Source organism: Magnolia sinica, chromosome 3 (assembly GCF_029962835.1).
Source record: "Magnolia sinica isolate HGM2019 chromosome 3, MsV1, whole genome shotgun sequence".
Classification (NCBI taxonomy): Eukaryota; Viridiplantae; Streptophyta; class Magnoliopsida; order Magnoliales; family Magnoliaceae; genus Magnolia; species Magnolia sinica.
The window spans coordinates 17260791-17285138 of NC_080575.1; the positions used below are offsets into that span (position 1 = coordinate 17260791).

General features: G+C 40.0%; 1 protein-coding gene across 3 annotated transcripts in view; it reads right to left on the reverse strand.

The window, feature by feature from the left end:
- Positions 1-366: 366 nt before the first annotated feature.
- LOC131239625 (AP-4 complex subunit epsilon) overlaps positions 367-24348 on the reverse strand; it is a 56136-nt gene continuing 32154 nt past the window's right edge. The window contains exons 7-11 of one of the 3 annotated variants that reach the window (XM_058237422.1): positions 15102-15158; positions 14870-14986; positions 8615-8692; positions 3280-3423; positions 367-1806 (exon numbers count right to left, since the gene is read on the reverse strand). In XM_058237422.1, the coding sequence (XP_058093405.1) occupies positions 688-1806; positions 3280-3423; positions 8615-8692; positions 14870-14986; positions 15102-15158 (1515 nt within the window). In that variant the 3' untranslated portion in view covers positions 367-687. The remainder of the gene's footprint in view (positions 1807-3279; positions 3424-8614; positions 8693-14869; positions 14987-15101; positions 15159-24348) is intronic. The other 2 variants (XM_058237423.1, XM_058237424.1) reach the window with 2 other exon arrangements.

Sequence of the window (24348 nt, forward strand, 5' to 3'; positions counted from 1 at the left end):
TATATATATATATATATATTAAAGGGTACCCAGCTATCACTTCATTTCTTTTTTCAAGCATTCAAGGCACCACATCATGACATGGAAAGATGGACATTATTCTACCTCGGCAGATATCCACCATAAGTTCAGTTGGGCGTGCATAACCCAAGACGGGAGCAATCAATAAAGTAAAATAATGTGCCTTACAACTTATTCTAACCACCAAAAAGAAAAAAGAAAAAAAAAATGATAGGACAAAACAGACCATATTACCTCCCTTAGAAGCCCCTGTTCCAGATGAATTACTGACCTTCAACCTTCAATGTCCTCAGAAATGCGTACAAGAGAGAGAGAGAGAGAGAGAGAGAGAGAGAGAGAGAGAGAGAGTCCCATATAACCCATTGCACTTAACCTGTGTTTTGGGTAAAAGCACCGATGTACACACTAAACTAACAAAAACCGTATAGTCCTGAATAATACAAAAACTTAAAAACTGCCTTAAGAATACATACCTCTCTGAAAGCCAGATTCCTAGCCGATGATTCCCACAGAACCCGACAGCTCTCTCAATCAAACCAAGCATCACCCTTCCAAACTCGACCAGCATGGAAGTCCCACATCAAATCATAAATTGATTACTCCCAAGAAGACTTTCCTTATCCACCTCCATCTACTGTTTGAACAGGCACGATCACTCCATCTGCTTTATCCAAGCAAGTCTCGGAATAGGTTTGGGTTCTGACCAGTTGGCGTCACCCCAACCTGCCTTGCAACAGCATCTTTCTCTAAGGAGTCTTGAGGGTTTGGACCCTTCTTCACTTGTGCCAGTTGTTTTGTGACGGTTTTATTAGTGTTACTGGGCAAACCAGATTTAATACTAGCAGGGGATATGTCAGTTGATGCAAGATCTGCAATATTGGCACTCAGCCCAGTTGAAGGTGCATCTGAATACAGTTCAGCCATAAGATCGGACGGCTTTGTAGCACCAACCGTGCCAGAACCGATTTGTGTGGATACTTGGGTGGGACCAAGAAGTCCTTCCAATTGTGTAAAAGGATCTATATATGGAGAGGTTCCTGGACCAGGGTCACCCAAATCAAGCAAGTCCGGAGGAGGTTGAGGGGCAGCCTTCGGTTGAGGGGCAGCCTTCTCATCAGCATGTTCAGTAGATGGAGCGACAGCTGTTGCCATGTGGGCCTTATCTATATTTGCAGGGCTGGTGCCTCTTGATGCCTTATGGCCTGATGATGGTCTTTTCTCGTTTTTAGATGAGCCCCCGAATAACGAAGCAGCAAGTTTCTGCTTTTCAGCAGAAACTTCAACCTGTTGCCTCCTTGAATCATATGAGACATCTCGTGTGCTCGATGTCATGAGCCCACCAACATGTGTGGTCCCATTTGATGTTTTCTGGGTACTTGAAGCTGAGGTAGATGGTGCAGAAGAAGATGAGTAAGTAGGCTTGCCCCACTTCTTTTGAACACCATCGAGTCGAAGTTTCGCTCCAAGATCCGTGGGTGCATTATCGGGGACCAAAGGAGGCAGGGCAGCTTGATCGGTTTCTTTAGGATAAGTCGAATCATGTACTGTAACGAGCTCAGTTGAGTATGTGGATGGAATAGGGGTTGGCTTTGTCGGCATGGAAGGCTTTGGAAGGTCATAGGCCTCGAACCTGAGGGTATGAGTAGAGGCTTCGAGTTGGTCTTGGTTTCTGAAATTGCTTATGTTCACCATTCCAGATCGCTCATTTTCAGGGATGTAGGGCCTAGCTCCCTTCTCTAGGGATCGCTGCACATAACCATTGAGGAATGATAGGCTTTTATCTACCTGCAAGGAGAAAGTAAAGGCAAAACTCAGTAGCCTGACATTTCGTAATGTTACCAATGGGTCATGATCAGTTGAAAATATTGATATTGAAAAGCTTGAGAGCCGAAAGAAATGTACCTGAACAATATTGCATTAAAAATCATTCGTGCCATGTGTGTTAAATACCTAATCTAAGTGTCGGAAAGAAATGTACAAATGGAACTGAGGACCAGTTTGGTGAACATGGGCTTAGAAGAACGCAAACCCATTCACTCAAGTACTTGTGGACCCAAACATATTGTCTCAGGTCCTTGGTTCAGCCAATATGATCCATGGCCTTTGGGTCATCTTCCTTTTCCACATTAGAAATTCACAGGGTTTGTGATGGACAGACAACCATCCCAACTGAACAGCTAGAATGGTACTCCCATGGTGCCTTGGTTCTCTAGCTTATGCTGCCATTAGAGGTGGGTAGGATCCAACCTGACTCGTCGAATCCGACTCGACCGAACCGGTCGGATCTGATCCGAACCGAAAGCCAAGGTCGGGTCGGATCGAGTAGACCCAATCGGATCCAATGCCAAACAGAGTCAAGTTCGGGTCATGTAGCAACTCGATCCGATCCGATCCGATCCGGACCGGAAGCAGGTAGTATAAAGTCAGATTTTACTCTCTTTTTTACCTTTACCCTTCTTCAACCCGAGCCGGCGCAACTAAATGAACCTATGCGGCACCACAGCTTGAGCCCACTTCCTCTCCTTCCCTCCTTTCTCTCCTCCTTTCTCTCCCTCTTCTCTCTCCCGATTTTCCTCCTTTCTCTCCCTCTTTCTCTCCAGATTTCCCTCATGTTTCCTTCCTAGCACCAGTCTCCGGCTCAGCTTGACTCAGCCCAGTCCGAATCGACCGGACAAACTCAACTCGATCCGACTCGGTTTCCCTGACCGAGTCGAACTTGGTTCAGGTCAGGCCAACAAGGAATCAGTTTGGATCGAGTTCGGGTCAGGTAATTGCAAAAACCGGATCGAGTCGAGTCGGACCTAATCTGGTCCAACTCGACTCGATGCCCACCTCTAGCTACCATTAGTCTTGGACCAGGAGAGGATCATTTCTGAGTCTTGGCCAGGACTATGTCCAACTAAAGAACAAGAACATCAACCCACATTAAAGCCATTTGAAAACTGACATGTGCAAATTATTCCTAGTCTAGTTTCCCATACTCAGCACGGAAGATCTCTAGTAGCCTTACAATGACTCAAGATGCTGGGGCGTCTTCATGAAATAGATGCAAATCAGGCACAGGTCAAATTTTCAAACATGGCAGTAGCAGTTCCATTGACAGTGATTTTAACATGAATGTTGTAGTTAACGATATATGTATTCCAGAAGTCAATGAAAGAGAATGCAAAAAATAAGAACCAATTCAGCCAAGGCCAGGGACAAACATGCTATGAAATACAGAAAGAATGTCACTATTGAAAAGCAATTACTGCTGACCTCAATGTCTTCACAACTTGCATCTGATGGCATTATACTCTCAACTGCATGAGAATCTAAGCCCAAGATTGCTTGAAGTTCATATGCACGCTGCTGCAAGTCTGTTGAATGAGATGCTGATAGTTCATCAATTAAGGATTGACACTGCAGTAAATGCAAAAAAAAAAAAAAAAATGGTTATCATCACAAGGAATGTTCCTTGGACTGTAAATAGCATAAATTAACCAGTTCAAAATAAATAAATAAATAAAAGATTGATGTGGGTATGCCAAGTATGTCGTCGGTTACTTACAACTCTCGATTTCACTTTCTCCTATTTATCTTTTGACTTTTGGATTATGTGATCTGACTTGGTCAGCAGAAAGAAAAAGGCCAGATGCTTGTGAAGAATCTTATTCTCCTGGGTCCCATGGAGCATTTTGCGTGAAAGGAACACCAGGAGATTGCTAGTTCCACAGCTGAAATGTGGATCCCTGTAAGTGGCATTGTCCCAGTTCTGTCTACTTCCTCAATGCAACTTGCGTCAACAGGGTTCCAACAGTCACCACAAACTACATATTGGAGAAAACCAAGGATACCTTCAAACATGACAAGAGATGTCTGGTTGGACAATAGTTTTGGTTGCAGGCGATGGGCCTAAAATACACTCCCATTTTTCTTACCAAGATAGAAAGTGGACATGCTGGCAGGTTACTCCTGGACACAGGATGAAACTGAGAAAGCACCTCAAATCAGTGGTTTCAGTACCGGTATCGACACATGTATCACACCCTTGGGATACGGAAACATATCCAGTATCGGATGGGAAACATTGGATGTATAGTGTAATGTATTGCTATTTTTGGGAAACATTGGGAAATATTGGGAAGTTGACACCATTACACACTTAGAACTCAAAAGATCGCAGAAAACAAGTACACATAATGAGTTTTGTTTGTATAGGGTCCTAAACTATGTGTTGTCTGATAGAAGTGATGCACCAATACTAAAAATCAGTTCATATAATTTTTAAATCACAAAAACATGTATAAAATACAACCAATTAATTATTTTTAAAAACTGCACATCCGGTGTACAAGCAATTGAAACTAAATTGTCCAAATTATATCTCATAATCCAAAAATTAGATTTATTTCCTCATCTGACAATGAGATTGGTAGACATTTACTGGAACTCCCATCTTATCAATCATGAAAAAGGGTGTAAAAGAAGAAACAAGTCTCAATGGATATTTTTTCCCAACAAAACAATTCAAAGAGGTTGATTTTTAGGGTTCTCTCATTACAAGAGAACATTCTCCCTACAGTCACACTTTCTTTTAATCATAATATTCATCAATTCTCCCATGCATATGGCCTTAAAGGTATTTATATAGGCTAACATACAAAAGTTTGAGATCCAAACAAATCTTACAAATCTAGACTTACTATTTTTAGACCAATCTATGACATAATAAAATCACTAAAAAATTGACACAGGATGAACTTCTACTAAAACAGGAAACTACCAACTTTATGAAAAATTCCAAATCACTTTTTTAAAAAAACTCCAATAGGCTTACCAATGACACAATAAAATCATTAAAAGATTGACACATAATAGACTTCTACTAAAACAAGAAGTGTACTTCTTAAAAGATTCACCTTTTAAAAAAAAAATCTTTAAAAAATCCAAAAATATTCAAAATCCCACAAAAGATCTTCTCCAAAATAACCTGCATGTAGCCATCATCACAAGCAGCCTGGAGATGGTCCATTGTTAGCAGTGTTTTAAGCATCGACAATATCAACCGACATATCCCACGATATATCTTGTATCCCACCTGTGCAATACAAAACACACAAGTAGTTGAATACATCCCATATGTTCGATCCGGTGAGCATTAACGATTTTCGATCTTTTTTTTTCTATAAATCATGTTAAATCAGTGTTAAATTGTTACAAATCCATGATTTTTCATGTTTTGCAAGAAAAATCATGGATTGGGAGCTTCAATTTCGAGATTGGGAGGAGATGGGCCAAGTTGCAGAAAATTAACAAAAGAAAAAAAAAAAAAAAAAAAATCAAAATTTTCAATTTCTCACAAATCTGTAGCAATCTTTGTGTCCAATCATAAAATCAAACATGCATGTAACCTGATCTAGTGATTCTTCTTTTTCTTTTGAATGTATTGTTGTGTTTCCACATGTCTTCTTACATATATAAATTATATGAATATACTTGCATCAATTCAGTTAGACAGCGCATAGATTAGGACCTCATACAAAGAAAACCTATTATGTGCACTTGTTTTTTGTAATTTTTTATTTATAAGTGTGTATCAATGTCTTTTTTTAACAATCACTGAAGTTTCATTGAAAAATTCGACCAATTTCCCAATGTTTCCCCATGTTTCCAACAATAGCTATACATTACACAATACCACTAATAGATCCCATGTGATAACCGATACATATCCGTATCCCAAGGGAGCGATACGTAACACGATACCGATATTTCAAACATTGATTGTTAGTAGTTTTTCAGTTCCTCCATTAATGGAGGCCAATGACGTGTATGATTGAAGTGTGTCCCACTCTGGATACACACATGATCTGTATCTACACCAAGGTGTTCAATATAGGTAACGGTGGTGGCCATAACGGCGAGTGCTGTTACTGTTACGATACAGCTGTAACAACCGTTCAGCACCATTACAGGGCCATTGCGGGTCATTTTTCCCCCGTAACAGCTGTTACGGCCCCATAACGCATAACGGTTCCCACCGTTACCATTATGTAATAGCCACTACATAACGGGTTTTTTTTTTTTTTTTTGAAAAGCTTGATCTACAACCATCACAATCACAAGCAGGGCCCACTGGATGGGCAAACAACCATCCAATCTGACCAAGGCCCGATTGGGCCACATCAAGTGGCCGAACGACATCCAATATGGCATCAAGTATAACTGGCTGAAATAGTTGTCTAATAAAAGATTTCCCTAAAGTTTCATTTGCATGCAGGGATCACACACAATTCCAGTCCCACATCTCCACTTCATCCACCCCAGTCAAAATTCTATTGGAGATGCCCTCCTCAATCTCTCAATTATTTTGAAATATAGAGCCAAAATAGCTGTCTTATAAAAGATTTTCGCTTACGTTTCAATTGCATGCAAGGTTCACACACCATTCTAGTGCCGCATCTCCACTTCATCCGCCCAATTCTAATTCTATTGAAGGCATCCTCAATCTCCCCATTCTTTTGAATTATAGAGCCAAACTGAGGAAACACGTTGCTTTTAGGAATCTCCTAGCCATAAACTTTAGCTTAAGTTTCACCATCTTAACCATTAATGTTTCATTGCAAATACTCCTAGTTCTGTTAATTTTTAAACCTCTAAACTCTACAGCCTTCCTCCAAATCTCCAATTTAGCATTTGCCCTCTCAGCAACCAAAACCGCGTCATTCACAAACAACATACAACAGGGGACATAATCCTAAATCAAAGTGCAGTTAATTTAAATATGGCAAGTCCAACAGCTACATGCTTACGTCAGACACTAATGAAGACCCACTGCTGCAGGGGTGTCAATATCTTCTAGAGTCTCCTTCCCTCCTAATCAGTCATCACCCACCACAAAACCTCCCTCAGTACTTCATTGTGCAAAAACCATGTGTAAATTCTTCCTTCCCTTTATAACTTCCCATTAACTGTCAAAGTAGGAAAATAACTTCCATTGTTGATCTCCCCTGCATGAAGCCAAACTTATTCTCAGGTATCCTAGCTTCTTGTCTTGATCTTTGCTCCAGCACCCACTCCCATAGCTCCATACTGTGACTGATAAGTTCCATTTCTCAATAATCTGTGCAACTTTATACATCTAATTACTCTTGCTCGGGTGGTAGACTCTCAGGAGTATCAACTCCTGGTCAAGGGTTCGAGTACCCATTGGTGGTGAAATTCCACTAGTGTGAGTGTGTGGGGTGTGTGTGTGCGTATGTTGAAAAAAAAAAAACCTTCATAAATCTAATTACTTTAAATAGATATCAGGAATTCAGGATGCTTCTTCTCCACTCATTTACCATTTTCTTCGTGTACCTTTTTTTTTTTTGAGACTTTTTTTTGGGGGGAATATAAAAAGATATTCAATAAACCAAAAAGGAATTACAAAAGGGAGAGGGATTCTCCTATAATAAGAGAGTGAAGGAGAGAACCCATTTTAGCTAGATCATCAACAACAGAATTTTTCATGCGAATATGAGAAAAGGACACTGAGATGGACCCTCAAATCTCTCTAAAAGTGTGAATCCAGCATGAGAAGCGCCGAGGATAGGGTGCAGTAGAGCTAGCCCAAGAGATCATGGAAGTGAGTCCCCTTTGCTGATAGAGATGAAAGCTTGAAGCCAACAAAGCTCCTTCATTCCCAGCCACAATGCCCTGACCTCAACCTCCTTAGAATTAGAAATCCCAATCAGCCCTGCAAAAGGACTACCAGAGGACACCAAGGTCATCTCTAAAGATACCCGTAATCCCTGCAGGCCCTGGATTCCCCCTGAAGCATCCATCAAAGTTGAGCGTTCACATTCCACCTAGGGTAGGGTCCCATAATCAGTGTGACATGTCAAGATGCTTTCAGAAGTGGTTTGTACCAGAGCACTCACATTTGTGCCTTCTGTAAATTTGGGGTGAAACTAAAAATTTATTGTTCCAAAAAGTGAGTATAACCCAGACAAAATTTCACAACCTCATCTGAATGCATAAATTCTCATTGTCTGATGAACAATGAAAAAGGAACAATTCAATTGAGTTCGATCACTAGGCTAAAAAAAGTTATTCCTTGCAATTGGAAACTGATCCTGCTCTTAACATTACACTTAGGGAAGAGAGAGATTGGGCAAGGGAATCCTCTGGAAAAGAACCGTGCAAATAAACTGAAGCATAGTTTCCCTGAAATATTGGACATTCTCAAAAACTCATAGGTCTCCATGACTTCATGGAGCAATTTGAATTTTGAACTTACAGTTGTCCTAACAGAAACTAACATTTGAAGTTAACGAAAAAATAAACATCATGAGGCAAATCTAGAAGTAGATTCATCAGGCCATGGGTCGTATCAGTGGGCATTCTCTATTCTAAACATCCTAGTGACCGACTCTCTTCCTGATTTCTACTTCTTTGTTTTGTACTTCTGTTCCCTTGTTAGCATAGCTCTTATTCATCAAGAAAAACAAGTTAATTAGGAAAAAGTAAGAGCTCATGTAGATACTTCACATCACTGACAAAATTACGACAAAAAATATAGATTTAGATAAGAAGTAAAACAACCTAATAAGGTTCTAAAAGAACCTACCTCAGGCAGCAATTCCACTTTCCTTCCGCCTGCAATTTCAAATGCACATATTTTCATGATAGCTGTCACTGCATAGGCCTTGAAAAGAAAGGGGGGAAAAGTCACAAAATAGTCTGGAACGTGAGAAAAAAATAGTGACTTCTAAAGAAACATTTTAAATTAAATCTGCAAAATTTTAGCCCCACACCACATCTTTCAGCAAGAAAATCATGAAGTAGCACATGTGATGCATGAGTTTGTTGTTCTGCATAAGATGCAGCAAAAATTCTAGAGCAATATAGGATTGCATGCAATTATAAAATATACGTTATGACTTGGAACGGGTGGAGAAGTTTGTAGAGACACATGATTGGTAATTTTTCTCCATGGTAACAGTCTAGTCCTGAACATAAGAACAGAATGCTTTCTTCCTACGGAAAATGCTGATCTGTTTTTGGAATGGTAACTACAATTTATTGAGGGCCAGCTTGGGAGAATTAAAATTTTGTAAAAATCCTTGTTTCTATGAAATAATGTTGTTCAGAAATACCTAGAAATAGAAGAGGAAATGGGATATATTGGAGATTTTCATTTTCCTTGTCAAAATCTGACATCATAGTGACTTTTCCAGATGATGCTAGTGTTCTGAGTATCACCAATATTATCGGTATGATATTATCGATAATATCCCCGACATTATCAGTATTGTTAGCTTGGCAATACCAACAACACTAGTAGTATCAGTATCTTTCTGTTTTAATACATGCAGCTTCAGAAGGCTACAGAGAGAGAGAGAGAGAGAGAGAGAGAGAGAGAGAGAGAGAGATACCGAAAGTGTTGTGAATATCTTTTTATAAGTTTTCCATTGGAGAAAAAATCGGCTTGAACTCGGCTCGAACTGGCCCGAGCTACTGACCGAACCAAGCCAAGCTAGCCAGTATGGCTCGAGGACCAAGCTGATCTGAATTCGAGCCAAGGTAAGTTGTTGGCCAAACCGAGCCAAGCTCGACTCGATGTCCAACAATACAGGTGACTATGATGGTGCAATATATGAGTTGAAATTCTATCTAACATCGAATATTTGAGACTACTAAAATATGTTTTTGAAATTGAAGTCTCTCGCTCTAAGAAGGTCATCGTTTTATCTCTATGAAAATATGCTCTTGATTTATTGACTTCAACTAGTAATCTAGGTGCCAAGCCTATTGATTCACCGTTAGAAGTTAATAAGAAACTTCGGGCTGATAATGGGGAACTTCTTGATTATCCTCGAATGTACTAGCATTTGATTGGTTGACTGATATATTGAACTATTACTTGCGCAAATCTACCTCCTGCAGTGAGCTTGGTTAGCTAGTCCATGCATGTTTCTCGATCACCTTGAGACAATTTATCACATCTTATGCTACATTAAGTCTTCTCCAGGATGTGGCATCTTGTTTAATTGTCATAATAATATTGATATTGAAGATGATGCTGATGCAAATTGAGCAGGTTTGCCAAATGACCAATGCTCTACAACAAGATATTGTACTTTTTTGGGGGCAATCTCATTACCTGGAAGACTAAAAAGCATACAGTTCTTTGCACAATCCAATATTGAGGCTGAGTACCTTGCCATGGTGTATATGGCATGTGAAATTTTGTGGTTAAAAAGTTCTATTATTGAATTGGGATTTCTAGTGAAGACTCTTGTGCCTAGGTATTGTGACAATCAAGCTACAATTCATATACCTTCTAATCCTATTTTTCATCTGTGGACAAAACACACTGCAGTTGATTGTCACTTTAGTCATAAGAAGGTTGTTGTTGGCATTATTTTTCCACTTGTTTCATTTACTACTCAACTTTCAGATATCTTTGCTAAAGCTCTTACTGTTTAAGTTAGACGACGTATTCTTGAAAAGCTGGCATGATTGATATACATGGCCTCAACTTAAGGGGAGTGTAGATATTTTTGGACCATGGGCCCTCTCTTTGGATTGTGGGCCCTCCCTCTGGACCATGGGTTGTCTCTTATTCTCATCTTATATCTCTTATTATTTTTACTTCTTTTGTTTTTCCTCCTTTTGCCCTTGGTTCTCAAATTATTTTATGTAATTTGGGGCATCACTTAATAGAAATATAAGAAGGTTGAATGCCAAACCCTAGTTAGAGTTTTTTTTCTCTCTGTAACATTATACAAATGTCAAATGATTGTTGATCTAGAGTCGTGCTCTTGATATCCATCTTCCACTGAAGATATACCACAGCCCAACAGATTTTTCACCTTGAAGATTAGAAAGCACAATTGGTTCTCCTTGTACCACTCTTTATCCTCTGAGTTAAGTCTTTTTTAATATTTGAACTATCCACCATCTACCTTCTTCACACCTATCTTCTAACGAAGATGGAAACACTTGGATCACAAAATTATTTTTTCACTTTAGAGATTAAAGCACTATTAGGTCTCCTTGGAGCAATTACTTTCCACTTTTATCTCCACTAAATGAAACTTCTAGCAATAAAAGTTCCTCTCTTTATATCCAAACAATTGAAATAGCATGGATCAAAGATAGCTTCATTTGATATTTAAAGCACCATTAGATCTCCTTGGAGCAATTCAGTACCATTCTTCATCCTAGGAGATATTATTTCTTAGTATTTGGATTTACCACCAGAAAAGGGGTCTTCCTTATTGGTGCCCATCCTCCCAGAAAGATGAAAATACCCTAGATCATAGGATTACTTCACCATGGAAATTAAAAAGCACCATTGGATCTCCTTCAGGTTCCACTCTTTATCTCGAAAGATAATCTCTCCTTATAATTGGATATTTGGTATAGAATCTAATGCCTTACATCTACCATGGCAAATTAGCTTCTTAAAATTTGGTCATTGGCAAATGTGTGTATGTGTCTAGGATTAGCAATACCAATTGGAGGAACAAAACATCATCTATTTAATAATCATAATTGTTATTAAATGTCTGATCAACTCCGTGGACAAGTTTTGAGTTCAAGGTTATAAATGAATAGTGTTAGGTCGAATCAAGTGGAGTTCTAGATACGTCCCATTGAATAATTGAATCTCAATTTCAAAACTAGACCAACCCATTATAACTAGGTCGGGTCCAAGTCCGAATAAGCCAATCCATTTATTAAATGGATCAAGTCTAGTCTAAGAGGATCCAAACTTTCCAATTTATCCAGTAAGTCAAGTTTGCACCAGGTGTGGGTCAAATCTAAGAACTAAAATGAAATGTTCACATAACCAATGCCTAGATATGTATGAGGACAACATCAGTTGTCCATGCTAACACACCAATGGCGGCAAGAAAAAATTGCCAACAACAACATATACATACAAATTGAAACGCAAGCAAAATTATGAAATAATATGGAATAGCACATGGTATAGAGAGTGCAAGTGGTGTATTTATAGTTGTGTTTATTTGTGACTTTTTTGGTGCGTAAGTACAATGTTGTGCGCTCCTGCAAAGCATGTTTCTATATTTCTAGCCGTATAATAAAAGGTGTGGGGGGGTTGTTGCCCTAACACACCAAAAGCTTCTCTCAAAACTCTATCTTCTCTAACACCTCTCTTGCTCCTCCTTCATTTCTCTTCCTAAATTCTCTGGCAAGTTGGGCATGATCAATATCTATGCTCTAACTTAAGGGGGCCAGTATAGAAAGTGCAAATGGTATATTTATAGTTGTGTGTTTATTTGTGCCTTTTTAGGTGTGTATGTACATAGTGTTGTGCACTCCTGCAGAGTATGTTTCTGTATTTCTAGCCTTATAATAAAAGGTGTTGGGGGATTGTTGCCCTAACACACCAAAACTCTATCTCCACTCACACCTTTCTCTCTTGCTCCTTTTCTTCTTCATTTCTCTTCCTAAAGCCTCTCAAATCAACTTATGGTTTTATCGGCTTTAAGATGAAAACAGGAGAGTTAAGGATATGTCTATCCATTGATTGTTTATCCATGAACTCATGTCCCACTACAGATTTAAAACAAAACGAAAAATTAAAAAAAAAAAGGTGCAGTCATGCATGAGCACCGATCCAGGTTCCCAAACCCAGCCCATTTTATGGGTCAGGTCTCAGCTGGGTCCGAGTCTCGGTCAAGTCCAAGTATGGGATGGCCTAAACGCGACCCATCTAAAAATCAGGTCAAGGGTGGCTCGAGACTGATTTGTTTCGGAGGAGTTTCAAACCCTTTTTTTTTCTGGTAATTGGAATGATAATTTGGACGTACACTATGCAAAGGGTCTAACTTTAGACCCAAACGTGTTTATTATCACTTCAGTTCTGATGATCATCAGTTCACCTAGTCATTATCACCCCAAGTAGAGTCCTGCCATGCCCTCAATGGTCTCTGAATGTTGCTTTTGTTGGTAGTTAGTTTCACTCTATGCACGTTGACATGATAAATGTTTTCCACTCATCTGATCTGATCCTAAAGCCAGGATACATGGAGATAAATATCTATCCGACCAGTGCAGATGGAGTATACTGCTGCCTCAGTACTAACTAATATTGCAATAGCTCAACAGATACTCCTGTTGAAATCATTGATAGTTAAAAAGGATCTTGATATGTTAGACATTAATAAATATCAAGATATTTCTTTCTTTCTTTCTTTTTTCTGTCTTTTTCTTTCCTTATTTTCTTCTTTTTGACAATCCTTCTAAACTAAACCAGAAGCTAATCCAAGAAATACTAGCTAATGAGTCAAAACAGACAAGCTTAATTGCTTCATGTCTCCAATTTACACAATTTTTCAATTAGAAGTGCCGCAAAAAATACTCAAACATCTAGCAGATTAATATCTGAGTTTTGTCATAATGAGATATAATACTCAGACGGAAGAGTCTTTTATCATGAAACAAGTTCACCCCCACCCCCAACCCCATTTACAAATATATGATAGAGCTCACGACTTTCTAATCAAATTTTGAACCATCAGACCCATGTACGTCACAAAAATCCCAGACCATGGAATGGTAGGATAAAGTAGCTGAAGGAAGGCTAATTGCACAAAGTGATATTTTCAGTGTTCCGTTGTTCATTTACTGCATGCTAATTTCCAATAGCATACATCTAGATGATGTGTGCTTAAAAATAAATAGAAGTCACATGATGCTAATCATGCCTGTTTGACTGTTTCGCAACTTCATATATTGTAGCGGTGCCTAAAGAAGAAAGTCAAACTAGAACTTCATTCATGGACCATTGCGAAGTATCACTATTGACATGTGTATGTTCAATCAGCATAATCAGATGATAGCCAGGCCGTATCGATCTACTTTACCATATCTACCCAGTAAAACTTGTTCATATTACTAAAAGAATACAAATCATATCAAATAATGTAAAGCAGAAGATTATTAGGCAGGCCCTTTGCAGAGCTTAACGCAATCAAAGTGGGTGTGTCACTTTTCCTTGACTCATTCAGTGGTCCTTGACTCATTCAGTGGTCCATTATTTGAGGAAGATGACTCAAGGAACACCATTGAATAGCCTCCAGGAAGTGTCTGGTCCCATGGAAGACATGTTAATTGTTAATGAAACTAGTGAGAAATTGTCATCTATGCCGGTTGTTTATCAGCACATGTTAAGAGAGGGCAACTCCATTATGTGTGTTAGCCAAGGAAGCTCCCTATCCTCCTTTATTCGTATATTTGAACCCACTGGCCATTGCCTTAGTTGGTAGTTGTATTTCTCTTTTCTTTTTGTATGTTTGCTGTTGCCTATCAAAAGAATAACAGTACAAGGGAAGCACAATGTCTGGATAACTTATCATTATTACAGAACACAGAAGTATTTGTGTTCATTTATCTTTTATGTTTGGAAAGAAATGCTAACCCTATACCAAACTCACAAAAAGACTCTTCCTAAGATTTTTCTAATAAATGAACTACAGGTTTCAAAACTGAAGAGGGACCACGACCACTCTGTCATTTGGACGAATGACTTCATTAAGATGAAACCAAGACAGCTTCCATTTGAACAGAACTTTCATGATTATCAGACATAACCATGTAAAATACCACTTCCCTGTGAGAAACTATGAAATAAAAGGTATAGGTCAGAAGACCATAAGAAAACCAGAGAGCAATTGTAGAATAAGTTCATCATATATCATAACCAAGAAAGAGGACATATGAATAATAATAAAAAGCCTTGAGAACCACAAAAAATTGCATTATAAAGGTAAATACCCCAGAATAGACAAGTCTGCTAAAATCAAGTTACTACCTTTGTATTTTGAAGGGTAAATCAAGTTACTACCTTGACAATGTCATCATTTGAATGGGCTTCTGCCACATCACATAACTTTCCAGTGATGTAGGAAGCAGAAAACTTTCCATCAGCAGTTCCATACTCTCCCAAAACCCAACATATGACCTGTTATTTTGCACTATTAATTAGAGGACAAATTGAAGGACTGTGTTGACTCACCAACGCTGTCTGAATTAATGAAAACCACAAGGCTGAAATGTAACAAGGAAACATAACGTACTTGCAGAAACAAAGAAGGAAGTTTTGGTTCCCCAATAATGCGCAGATACGACTCCACCTACAACAAAATAAGAACATTTTCCAGATTAGAGAAGAAAAGAACTGCACATTAAAACATAAATCTATAAAATTGGATAGGAATCTGTCCACCAGATACATTTGAGAGAAAGAGGAACTGCTTTGTACATCAGAAACAATTTTGTCAGGAGAATGGGATGATGTGGTTTAATATATCTGGGTAAATGGTAGAGACGGATGATCTCTCACCATCCCTTTCCTTTTTCTAGCCCTTCACTTGTATTTCTTCTTTTCGTTTGTTTTAATGGAAGTTGCACTATTGTTCAAAAACAAAAGCAACCATTTTGCACATCTCATCTTAATGTTGTCCAGAAAAGAAAAGGAAGCAGAGAGCAGCGGTAAATAAACAATATAAATCATGAATAATCCACAAAATTGAGGAATTGGATCCTCTACAGTTTCCTACATTATTAGAATGGCAAATCAAAAAGGTATCACTCTCACAAATATCCGTCTTATTATGTGCTGGAGGGGCTGAGTTGGTAAATCACTTTTTCATATGGATACAGGAGATTTTTGGTCCTATTTCTTCAGTCTTTTCGTAGTTGGGTGGCTTTTGCCTAGTTCAATGGAGCGACCCATGAATGGCTGATTGAACAGCTTGTACTTTCAAAGAGGGAAGATTGTGGAGAATGCCTCCACTCTCCATCGTGTAAAGTATTTGAAAAACACCTAAAGGTAAGATATCTGATGGGAATCCCTCACCTCTTGTTCAGGTTAAGGAGAGAGTCAGGGGTTCTCTCTTATCAATCGGGGCCTTATAGCTAACAAGTTCAAAGGTATCGCAACATCAAGGTATTCAATAATGGTAATGACTGGCCATTGACCAATTATGTTATGAGCCGTAAATAGCCCCATTACGGTCCTTTTTTTTTAGAAAGCAATGTGAAAAAATTAGAAAATATAAAACAATTGAAAGGATTCCAAAAATATATTCTTTTCTGGTTTTGAACATGTTTACAATGGTACAACGGGCCATTCTTTGGTTAGAATGCTGTCTTGGGCCGATTTGGGACCCACTTTGATGCCTCCAAAATGGGCCAAACTTCAGGCGATCCGTGGGACTCATCCCAGCAATGCATATCCTAAGCCATTTAACACCATTTCCCTTGAGAAATAAGAAAAATTAAAAACTAATTCAAATGAACAATGTTGGGCCAATTTGAGACCACTCGAATGCCCCCAAAACGGGCTGAAATTCATGCAAGTCATGGGATTCATCCCACTAATGCATATCCCAAGCATTTGAAATCAGTCCCCTCAAGAAATTTGATGAAAATTTTTGAAAAAAATCAAAAACCTATCAATATTCAACCCAAAAATTATCCCAAAAAAAAAAAAAGATTTTTTTTTTAAAGATTAAAAAAACACCGATTTAAGTGCATGCATGTGTAGATCCAAACTCCATACATATATTTGAACAATCTAAATTCCCAAGTATTTTACAAAAATAAAAAATAAAAAATAAAAAAATAAAATTGAAATTTGCTTAAAATTATATAATTGCAAAAAAGACATGTACATAACAAGTTTCCTTTAAAAACATATAACTCCTCGCCCGAATCCGAGATGCGTGCGAGCTTAGATAGCGAGGGCGACTTTACCCCGGAGGACAGGTGACAGGATGAAATGGATAGGGACTCCGATTCAATTTATTTCAAAATGCGAAGGAAAGGCAATGGGACACATGCTCGGGGGAGTTCCTATACAAAGAATCGATAGCAGAGGATTACGAGGAAAATGCAACACGTGGAGCTAAATTGTACGACTTTGAAGCCGATGCGGATACAAAAGGGTCAAGCTCGGGCACACATTCAGAAGAAGGGGAGGGCAACAATTGTTCTAGAGAGGATGAGGAGGAAGCAGGGGGCTAGGTCCGATGCCGATGCTACAGTATTCGACGAACATCACTTGGCACTAGTTTCAGTTTCACCTCAGGTGGTCGCAGAAACATATTCCGAGCATGCGACTTATCCTAAAGTCACATGCAAAGAACCAAACCCCTTAAACTCTGGCCTTTCGCAGGGAACTAAAGACGTGTTTGACAACAGCATTAAAGCAGAGGAAGTGTTACCAGACTTTCATTCCAGATCAAAGGAAGGGATTGAATCTCAACCTTCTCAATCGCGGCAACAGTCGAGAGTTGTGGAATCGAGGAACAGGGTGATTCTAGGAGCTACTAGAGGAGACAAGCTTCTAAACATCATTCCATTACAATGGTATAGAGACTTGTCAACCCGCGAGCTATCTACGCAGGACAAAAATTGGTTAAGAGATGCTCTAGGACAAGTGGGGAGAATGGTAGGGGTTTCATTCGGGCAGGCAGATGAAGATATAAAAGAAGCCATGCAATTTATAGCCGCAAAAGGTAGGCTTGCAACTTCGATAAACATCGATCAGGGGGTCGTCTAAGGGATGGAGGGAGCTCCAGTAGCTGGATCTGTCAGTCTATGCTCTATGGGGTAAGAAGGTGACACAGTGAAGATGCTTTCTTGGAATGTTCGAGGGTGAGGGAGTAGAGAGAAACAACAGCAGGTTCGAGAGGTTTGCAAGAAAGTCAAGGTTTAGGTGATCACATTCCAAGAGACCAAGCTACAATCCTTCGATGATCAAATTCTCGATTCCCTATGGGGTTTGAAGTACAAGGTGTGGGTGGCCCTTGATGCAATTGGAGTAGCAAGGGGAATAGTAGTGGCCCGGAGTTCTAAATTTTGGGGAAAAAATGAGAGTTGGATAGGCAGGTTCTCAGTCTCGATCGTTCTCAGAGACAAAGTGCCCAGGACTTGTTGGACCTTTACATCAGTCTATGGACCTAAGGGGCTGTTTGGGGCATGGGAATAGATGGGTTTAAGTGGGATGAAATTTCCAAAATGCAATGATTACATTATGTCAGGGATTGTCTCATACTCCCATGGATTGAGGCCATCCCACTCCATGTTTGGGAAATGGATTGGCATCTCATCTTACTAATACCAGTCAGTGCTCTGTGGGCCCCACCATGATGTATGTGTTTCATTCATGCCGTCCACCCATTCTTCCACGTCATTTCACGGTATAAGCCCAAAAATAAGTTTGATCCAAATCTCAAGTGGACCACACAGTTAGCCCTATGAGGTTTTTAATGGTGTAATTCAATCGCTACTGTTTTCCCATGGTGTGGTCCACCTTAGATTTATATCTACCTCCTTTTTGGGATGAAGCCCAAAAATTATATTTCAAAATAGATGGACAGCATGGATAAAACACATGTATCATGGTGGGGTCCACATAGCACTAATCACTAGCTACACAAAATCTAGAGTATGGTGGTAGAAACTCTTGCTCCGACATTGATTCCAAGAAGGGCTTCATTGCTCATTCCTTGTCTGATTGCCAAACACACCTTGCAATGATCCGTGGGATCTTGAAACCCACTTCCACCAAATCCCACTTAAACCCATGCTCCAAACGCCCTCTAATCTAGCTGTTCTAAGGCTTCTATTTTGGGATGAACTAGATGCTTAAGAGCTAGATGGTAGTATTCGAGGTGTTTGGGCGGCGACTTCAACGTAACAAGATTCTTGTACGAATGCCACAAAAACAAGAAAATTACTACCAGCATGAGGGGCTTCCCCGACTAGATCCAGCGCAATGAAATGGTGGACCTGCCTCTAAAAGGAGCTTTGTAAACTTGGACTAATGGACAACAGTCCTCGGCAATATCTAGGATAGACAAATTTCTAGTCTCGGTAGACTGGATTGAAAGATACCCCATATCCAGGGAAATAGGCTAGCCAAGGACCTTTTCCGACCACAGACCGATAGTATTACCAGTAGAAGAAGAAAATTGGGGGTTGTGTCTTTTCCGTTTTGAATTGTCATGGTTAGAAGTCTAAGGATTCCATAAGCTAATCAGTGATTAGTGGGTTGAGTTTGAAGTGAAGGGCTACACGGGTTTTATTTTATCTCAAAAGCTGTGATTGTTGAAAGAAAAACTGAAATCTTGGAAGAAAGAACTCTTGGGCAGCAGAGAAAATGAGACAGACGAGATCATTTCAGAAATGCATGACTTGGATTTGAAGGAGGAAGGTGGTATTATATCAGAAAATGAAGCTAAAAAAATAATGAAATTAGGTCTCAAATATGTGAAAAGGATCAAAGAATAAGAGATTAAGTGGCGTCAACGCTCCCGTATGACCTGGCCACAAGGATATAAAAACACCAGGTTTTTCCACAACATGGCAAGTGCTAGAGCTAGGAACAATCACATAGGCAGCTTGATGATAGAAGGAAAAAGAGTAGAAGACAAGAAGATCATTAGAGATGCCATAGTTCAATTCTATAAACAGCTGCTGCTGGTAGACTCAAGGGACCGCCCTCTTTTGGAGCACTTGGAATTCCCGAGAATATCACAAGATCAGGTCCAAACTCTTGAGAGACTAGTTTCAGAGGATGAAGTGAAGACAGCAGTCAAATACCTTGGTAGAGAGAAAGCGCCAGGCTCGGATGGATATCCATTGGCATTCTTTCAGGCATTTTGGGGAGTCGTTAAAGATGACCTGATTGCTTGCGTCAAGGAATTCTTTCTTAGGGGCAGATTATCAAAAGAATTGGGGACTACATTCATTGCGTTGATTCCAAAGGTAGGAGCGGAAAATCTCAGAGACTTCAGGCCCATGAGTTTAGTTGGGGCCCCATACAAAATTATAGCAAAGATTCTTGCTGAAATATTTCAGAAAGTATCAGCGACTATCATATCTGAATATCAAAGCGCATTTGTGGCGGGAAGAAAAATCCTGGACTGTACTCTGGTTACTCGTGAAAGCTTGGATTCAAAATTTAGAGACGGCAAAGCCGGGGTGGTTTGTAAGCCTGATATGGAGAAGGCTTATGATCACGTCGATTGGGGCTTCATAGATTACATGCTATTGCGCTTCAGATGTAGTGAAAAATGTAGATCTTGGATTAGAGAATGTGTAAGTTCTGCTCACTTCAAAATCTTGGTAAATGGTTCTCCTAGGGGCTTCTTTAAGGCATCTAAAGGGTTGTGGCAAGATGACCCATTATCTCCACTCTTGTTTGTGGTAGTAGCCTAAGTGCTAAGTAAGATGCTAACAAAGGGGCAAGAAGTGGGCCTCATCCAAGGCTTTAAGACGGCACGTGCGGGACCATCAATAACTCATCTTCAATTTGCGAATAATACTATCCTATTTTGTGAAGCAAATGAAACCATGATTGACAACTTGCGGAAAATATTAGTGTGTGCTTCAAAGTGCTTTCTGGGCTGAGGATCAATCCTTCCAAATGCAAGATGCTTGGGATTCATACACCAAAGGAGGAGATTCAAAGATTTGCGAAGAGGTTTGGATGCGGAGTAGGCTCCTATCCATCCACATATCTTGGGCTTCCGCTACGTATAGAGAAGCCCCCTAAGCATCTTTGGGGCTCAATGATAGAAAGGATTGAGTGCAAGCCTTCTTGGAAGGGTCGGCACCTATCTTTCAGGGGCCGATTAACTTTAATTAAAACGTCCTTCTCTAACATGCCACTTTACTTCATGTCACTCTTTCAATGCCCGAAACTGGTTCTTACACGACTATAAAAGATGAGAAGGGATTTTCTATGGCGCAACAAACAGAAGAAGCAAAAGTTTCACCTCTTGAAATGGGAAGATGTATGCAAGCCAATAGCGAAAGGAGGAGCGGATCTCCAAGTTCTAGAACAAATGAATCGGGCTCTTCTTGGTAAATGGCTTTGGATATTTGTCAAGGAAGACGAAAGCTTATTGAGAAAGGTAATAGCTTCTAAATAAGTAACTAGGCCGGGGGGATGGTGGAACAAAAATTCTTCACGCTACAGGATGTCTAGCCTTTGGAAGGCAATCAATTCGGTGGAGGCTAGGTTCAAAGAAGGAATCTCTTTTGCAGTAGGAGATGGGGAGAGCATATGCTTCTAGGACATGTGGATAGAAGATTGCTTGCTAAAGGACATGTTCCATAGTTTGGCGACTCTATCCCCGGATAGAAACATTTTAGTGGCGAGTTGGTCCGAGGAATGAGGTCGTATAGTTTGGACACCCCCTAGCCGAAGAGATCTATCAAACGCGGAACTGATTGTGCTACTAAACCTCCTAGACAAATTAACAGAACAGTGATTGACCCAACTACGGAAGGCTATATGGGGTGGAAGGGGCATACCTCAGGTAGATTTGTGGTGGGATCCTTCTACAAGCTCCTAGCTCAAATCCCCTCATCTCATACTTTCCATTTCTGGAAATATGGAGCTCCTCCAAAGGTGGCCTCATTCGTTTGGTTGTTGGGAAGGAATAGGATACTAACAGTAGACAATCTCTATAAAAAATGAATGGTGCTGCCAAATATATGCCTCTTATGCATGTGGGACACAAAGTCCGTGGATCATCTCTTCATTCGTTGCCCCTACGCTACAAGGAGGGTATGAGAGATCTTTCTCAAAACTCTCAATGTCTCTTGGGTCATGCCAACATCAATGCCTTCCTTCCTAGCATCATGGCATGAAGGCGGAGTTGGGAAAGAAGGAAAAGCAATTTGGCAATTCGGGGCAATGGCATGCCTATGGGCCATTTGGAGAGAAAGGAACAGCAGGTGTTTCGAAAACAGAGCGGCTGCAACGAAGGCTATTTTGCACAAGGCAGTTTGTTGGGTGCTCGAATGGGCAGCAAGAATCAAGGAGCTAGATATTTGTATCCTTTTCGCCCTTTGGGGGTTGTAATTTGTTTTTGAGTTTTTTGTTTTTTCTCTTTCTGTATTCTTTTCCACCCTTGGTGACCTTTCCATAAAATAGTTACCTTTCAAAAAAAAAGAAGAAGAAGAAGAAGAATTTTGAAAAATGACAGGGAATTTAGTTGAGATTTTTTCTTTTAAATAACAGGAAATTTTGTTAAAAAGCACTAAGATGGCTCAAAAACTTACAAACCTAAAAGAAAAGGAACATCCTTTCAAGGCATCAATACGAGAAGCCCAATCCACAATAAACAACATCCCCCTACTTAATATACACTCTGCACTATGGCTCTTATTACAAAAGCATCTCCCATCCTCTCTACCCAAATAGCTTAAAGACTAGCAAGCAGACATAGTCAATGCAACTTTAAAGCTTCAAAAAAAAAACCCACATAACAAGTACCGAACTAGCTGGCAATGAATGAAAAGTTGGTTGATTGACACTACATTTGCCATACACAATGGCCAAATGTTAGGGTTTACGAAGGATCGTCTATGAGGATTATCCACAACCAAGACCCTTTCCCTACCAACAAGCCAAGCAAATGTTGCCATGGAAGGGGCCATGTAGGACCAAACATGACACTCCTTGTCAAGCTCACCATTCCCCCTTTAAGGAATAAGAGAATAGTAGAGGGATTGAACCAAGAAACAACCAGAGTTGTCCTTTCTCCACACCACCCTATCTTGTTCCCCACCCACTGGCCAACATGAGTGGATTCAATCTAAAAGCTGAACAAACGCCTCCACTTCACCATCAAGAAGGAACCTACGACAAGAGGGACACTAGACGGCAGCATCGCCAAGATACGTGAAATAGTTAGCAACCTTAATATCATTTTCCATAGAGAGAAGGGTGATCCTCTAAAAAGCCTCCTGCAAAGATGTGTCAACAATCCACACATCCTTCCAAAAGCAAATCCACTCACTACCAAGAGCGGTAAAGATCCATTTCCAAATAGCTGAGGCTATATACAGGGAGGAATCCCTTGTGCTCCGACCCAAATCCTGACAACTGTAATAATTTGTAATTGTTTCCCTCCAAAAGGCGCCCAACTCCATTCCAAATCTCCACCACCACTTCCCAAGAAGAGCAAGGATCACGAATTCTAAGTCTCTTATGCCCGCACCTCCCTCTTCATAAGACTTCCAAACTTTCCCCCAATTTAGCAAATAGAATTTTTTATCTTCAAATCCCTGCCACAAAAAGTCCCTCAGCCTTTCCAATCAAGCTACCACCAACTTCAGACATTTAGACAGACAAAAAGTAAAGCAACGTGTTTAACAAGGTACCCTTGATGAGATTAAAGCAGCCACCAAGAGATAGATATTAGCTTTAACATCTAGATAGCTTCCTTTCTAATCTCTTCACCACCCTGTCCCACAAGTGGTTCACCAGCTTCCCAATGCACAAGGGCTACCCGAGATAAGTGGATGGGAAAGAGCCCTTGATTCAACCAAAAATCTCTACTAACTGCTCATGCTCCTTCCTACACGTCCAAACACCCAACGTCTCGATTTTGGCAATTTGTTAACCTTCAGACCCGGCACCACTTCAAAGCACCTTATGATCATCCTCAACCTGTCCACCACATTAGCACTTAGCATCAGCATCACAAAATAGTAGTGTGTTGTCAACAAACTGAAGGAGGAAGATTGTTGGACTTGTCCCATCACTGTTGAAACTACAAATCAAACCAACCTCCTATCCCTACTCTAACATCATGCCCAAAGCGTCAACCACCACCATGAAGAGAAAAGGCGAGATCTGATCGCCTTACCTTAAGCCTCTTGAACTTTTGAAGCAGCCCTTCAGAGACCTGTCAATCAGTACCGAAAACCTAGTTGAGCTAATGCACTCCATCCACCCTCTCCATTTCTTCCCACAACCTATACGATCCAACATGTAAACCAAGAACTCCTAGTCCACATGGCCATTGGTCTTCTGAATATCAAGTTTGCATACAACAGCCTTCTCACCTTCCTTATATCTTGAATCAATGCACCAATATGCTATGAGAGCATTGTCCAAAATTTAGTGACCTAAGATGAAGGCTCATTGATTTTTAGAAATGACACTCGCCAAGACAGCCAAAAATTTGGTTGCTAGCATCTTTGTTAGAATCTTATAAAACCCCCAATCAGGTTAATTGGTTTGAAATCCCATAAGCTTTCCGCACCTATCACCTTTGAAATAATAACAATAAAGGATGCCCCAAGCTCAGTTGAAAGTCTTCCCCTCTTAAAAAATTCTATCGTAAAGTCCAACATGTCCCTTTCCACTTCCCAAAAAATCTGGAAGAACGCTAAAGGAAATTCAACCGGCCCCGAGGCCTTATCCCTAGCCAAGAAATCCATTACGATCTTCACTTCATTCTTGGAGAATAGTTTCTCAAGCAGGCTTCATTTCGCCAGCCAATAGACAGTAAA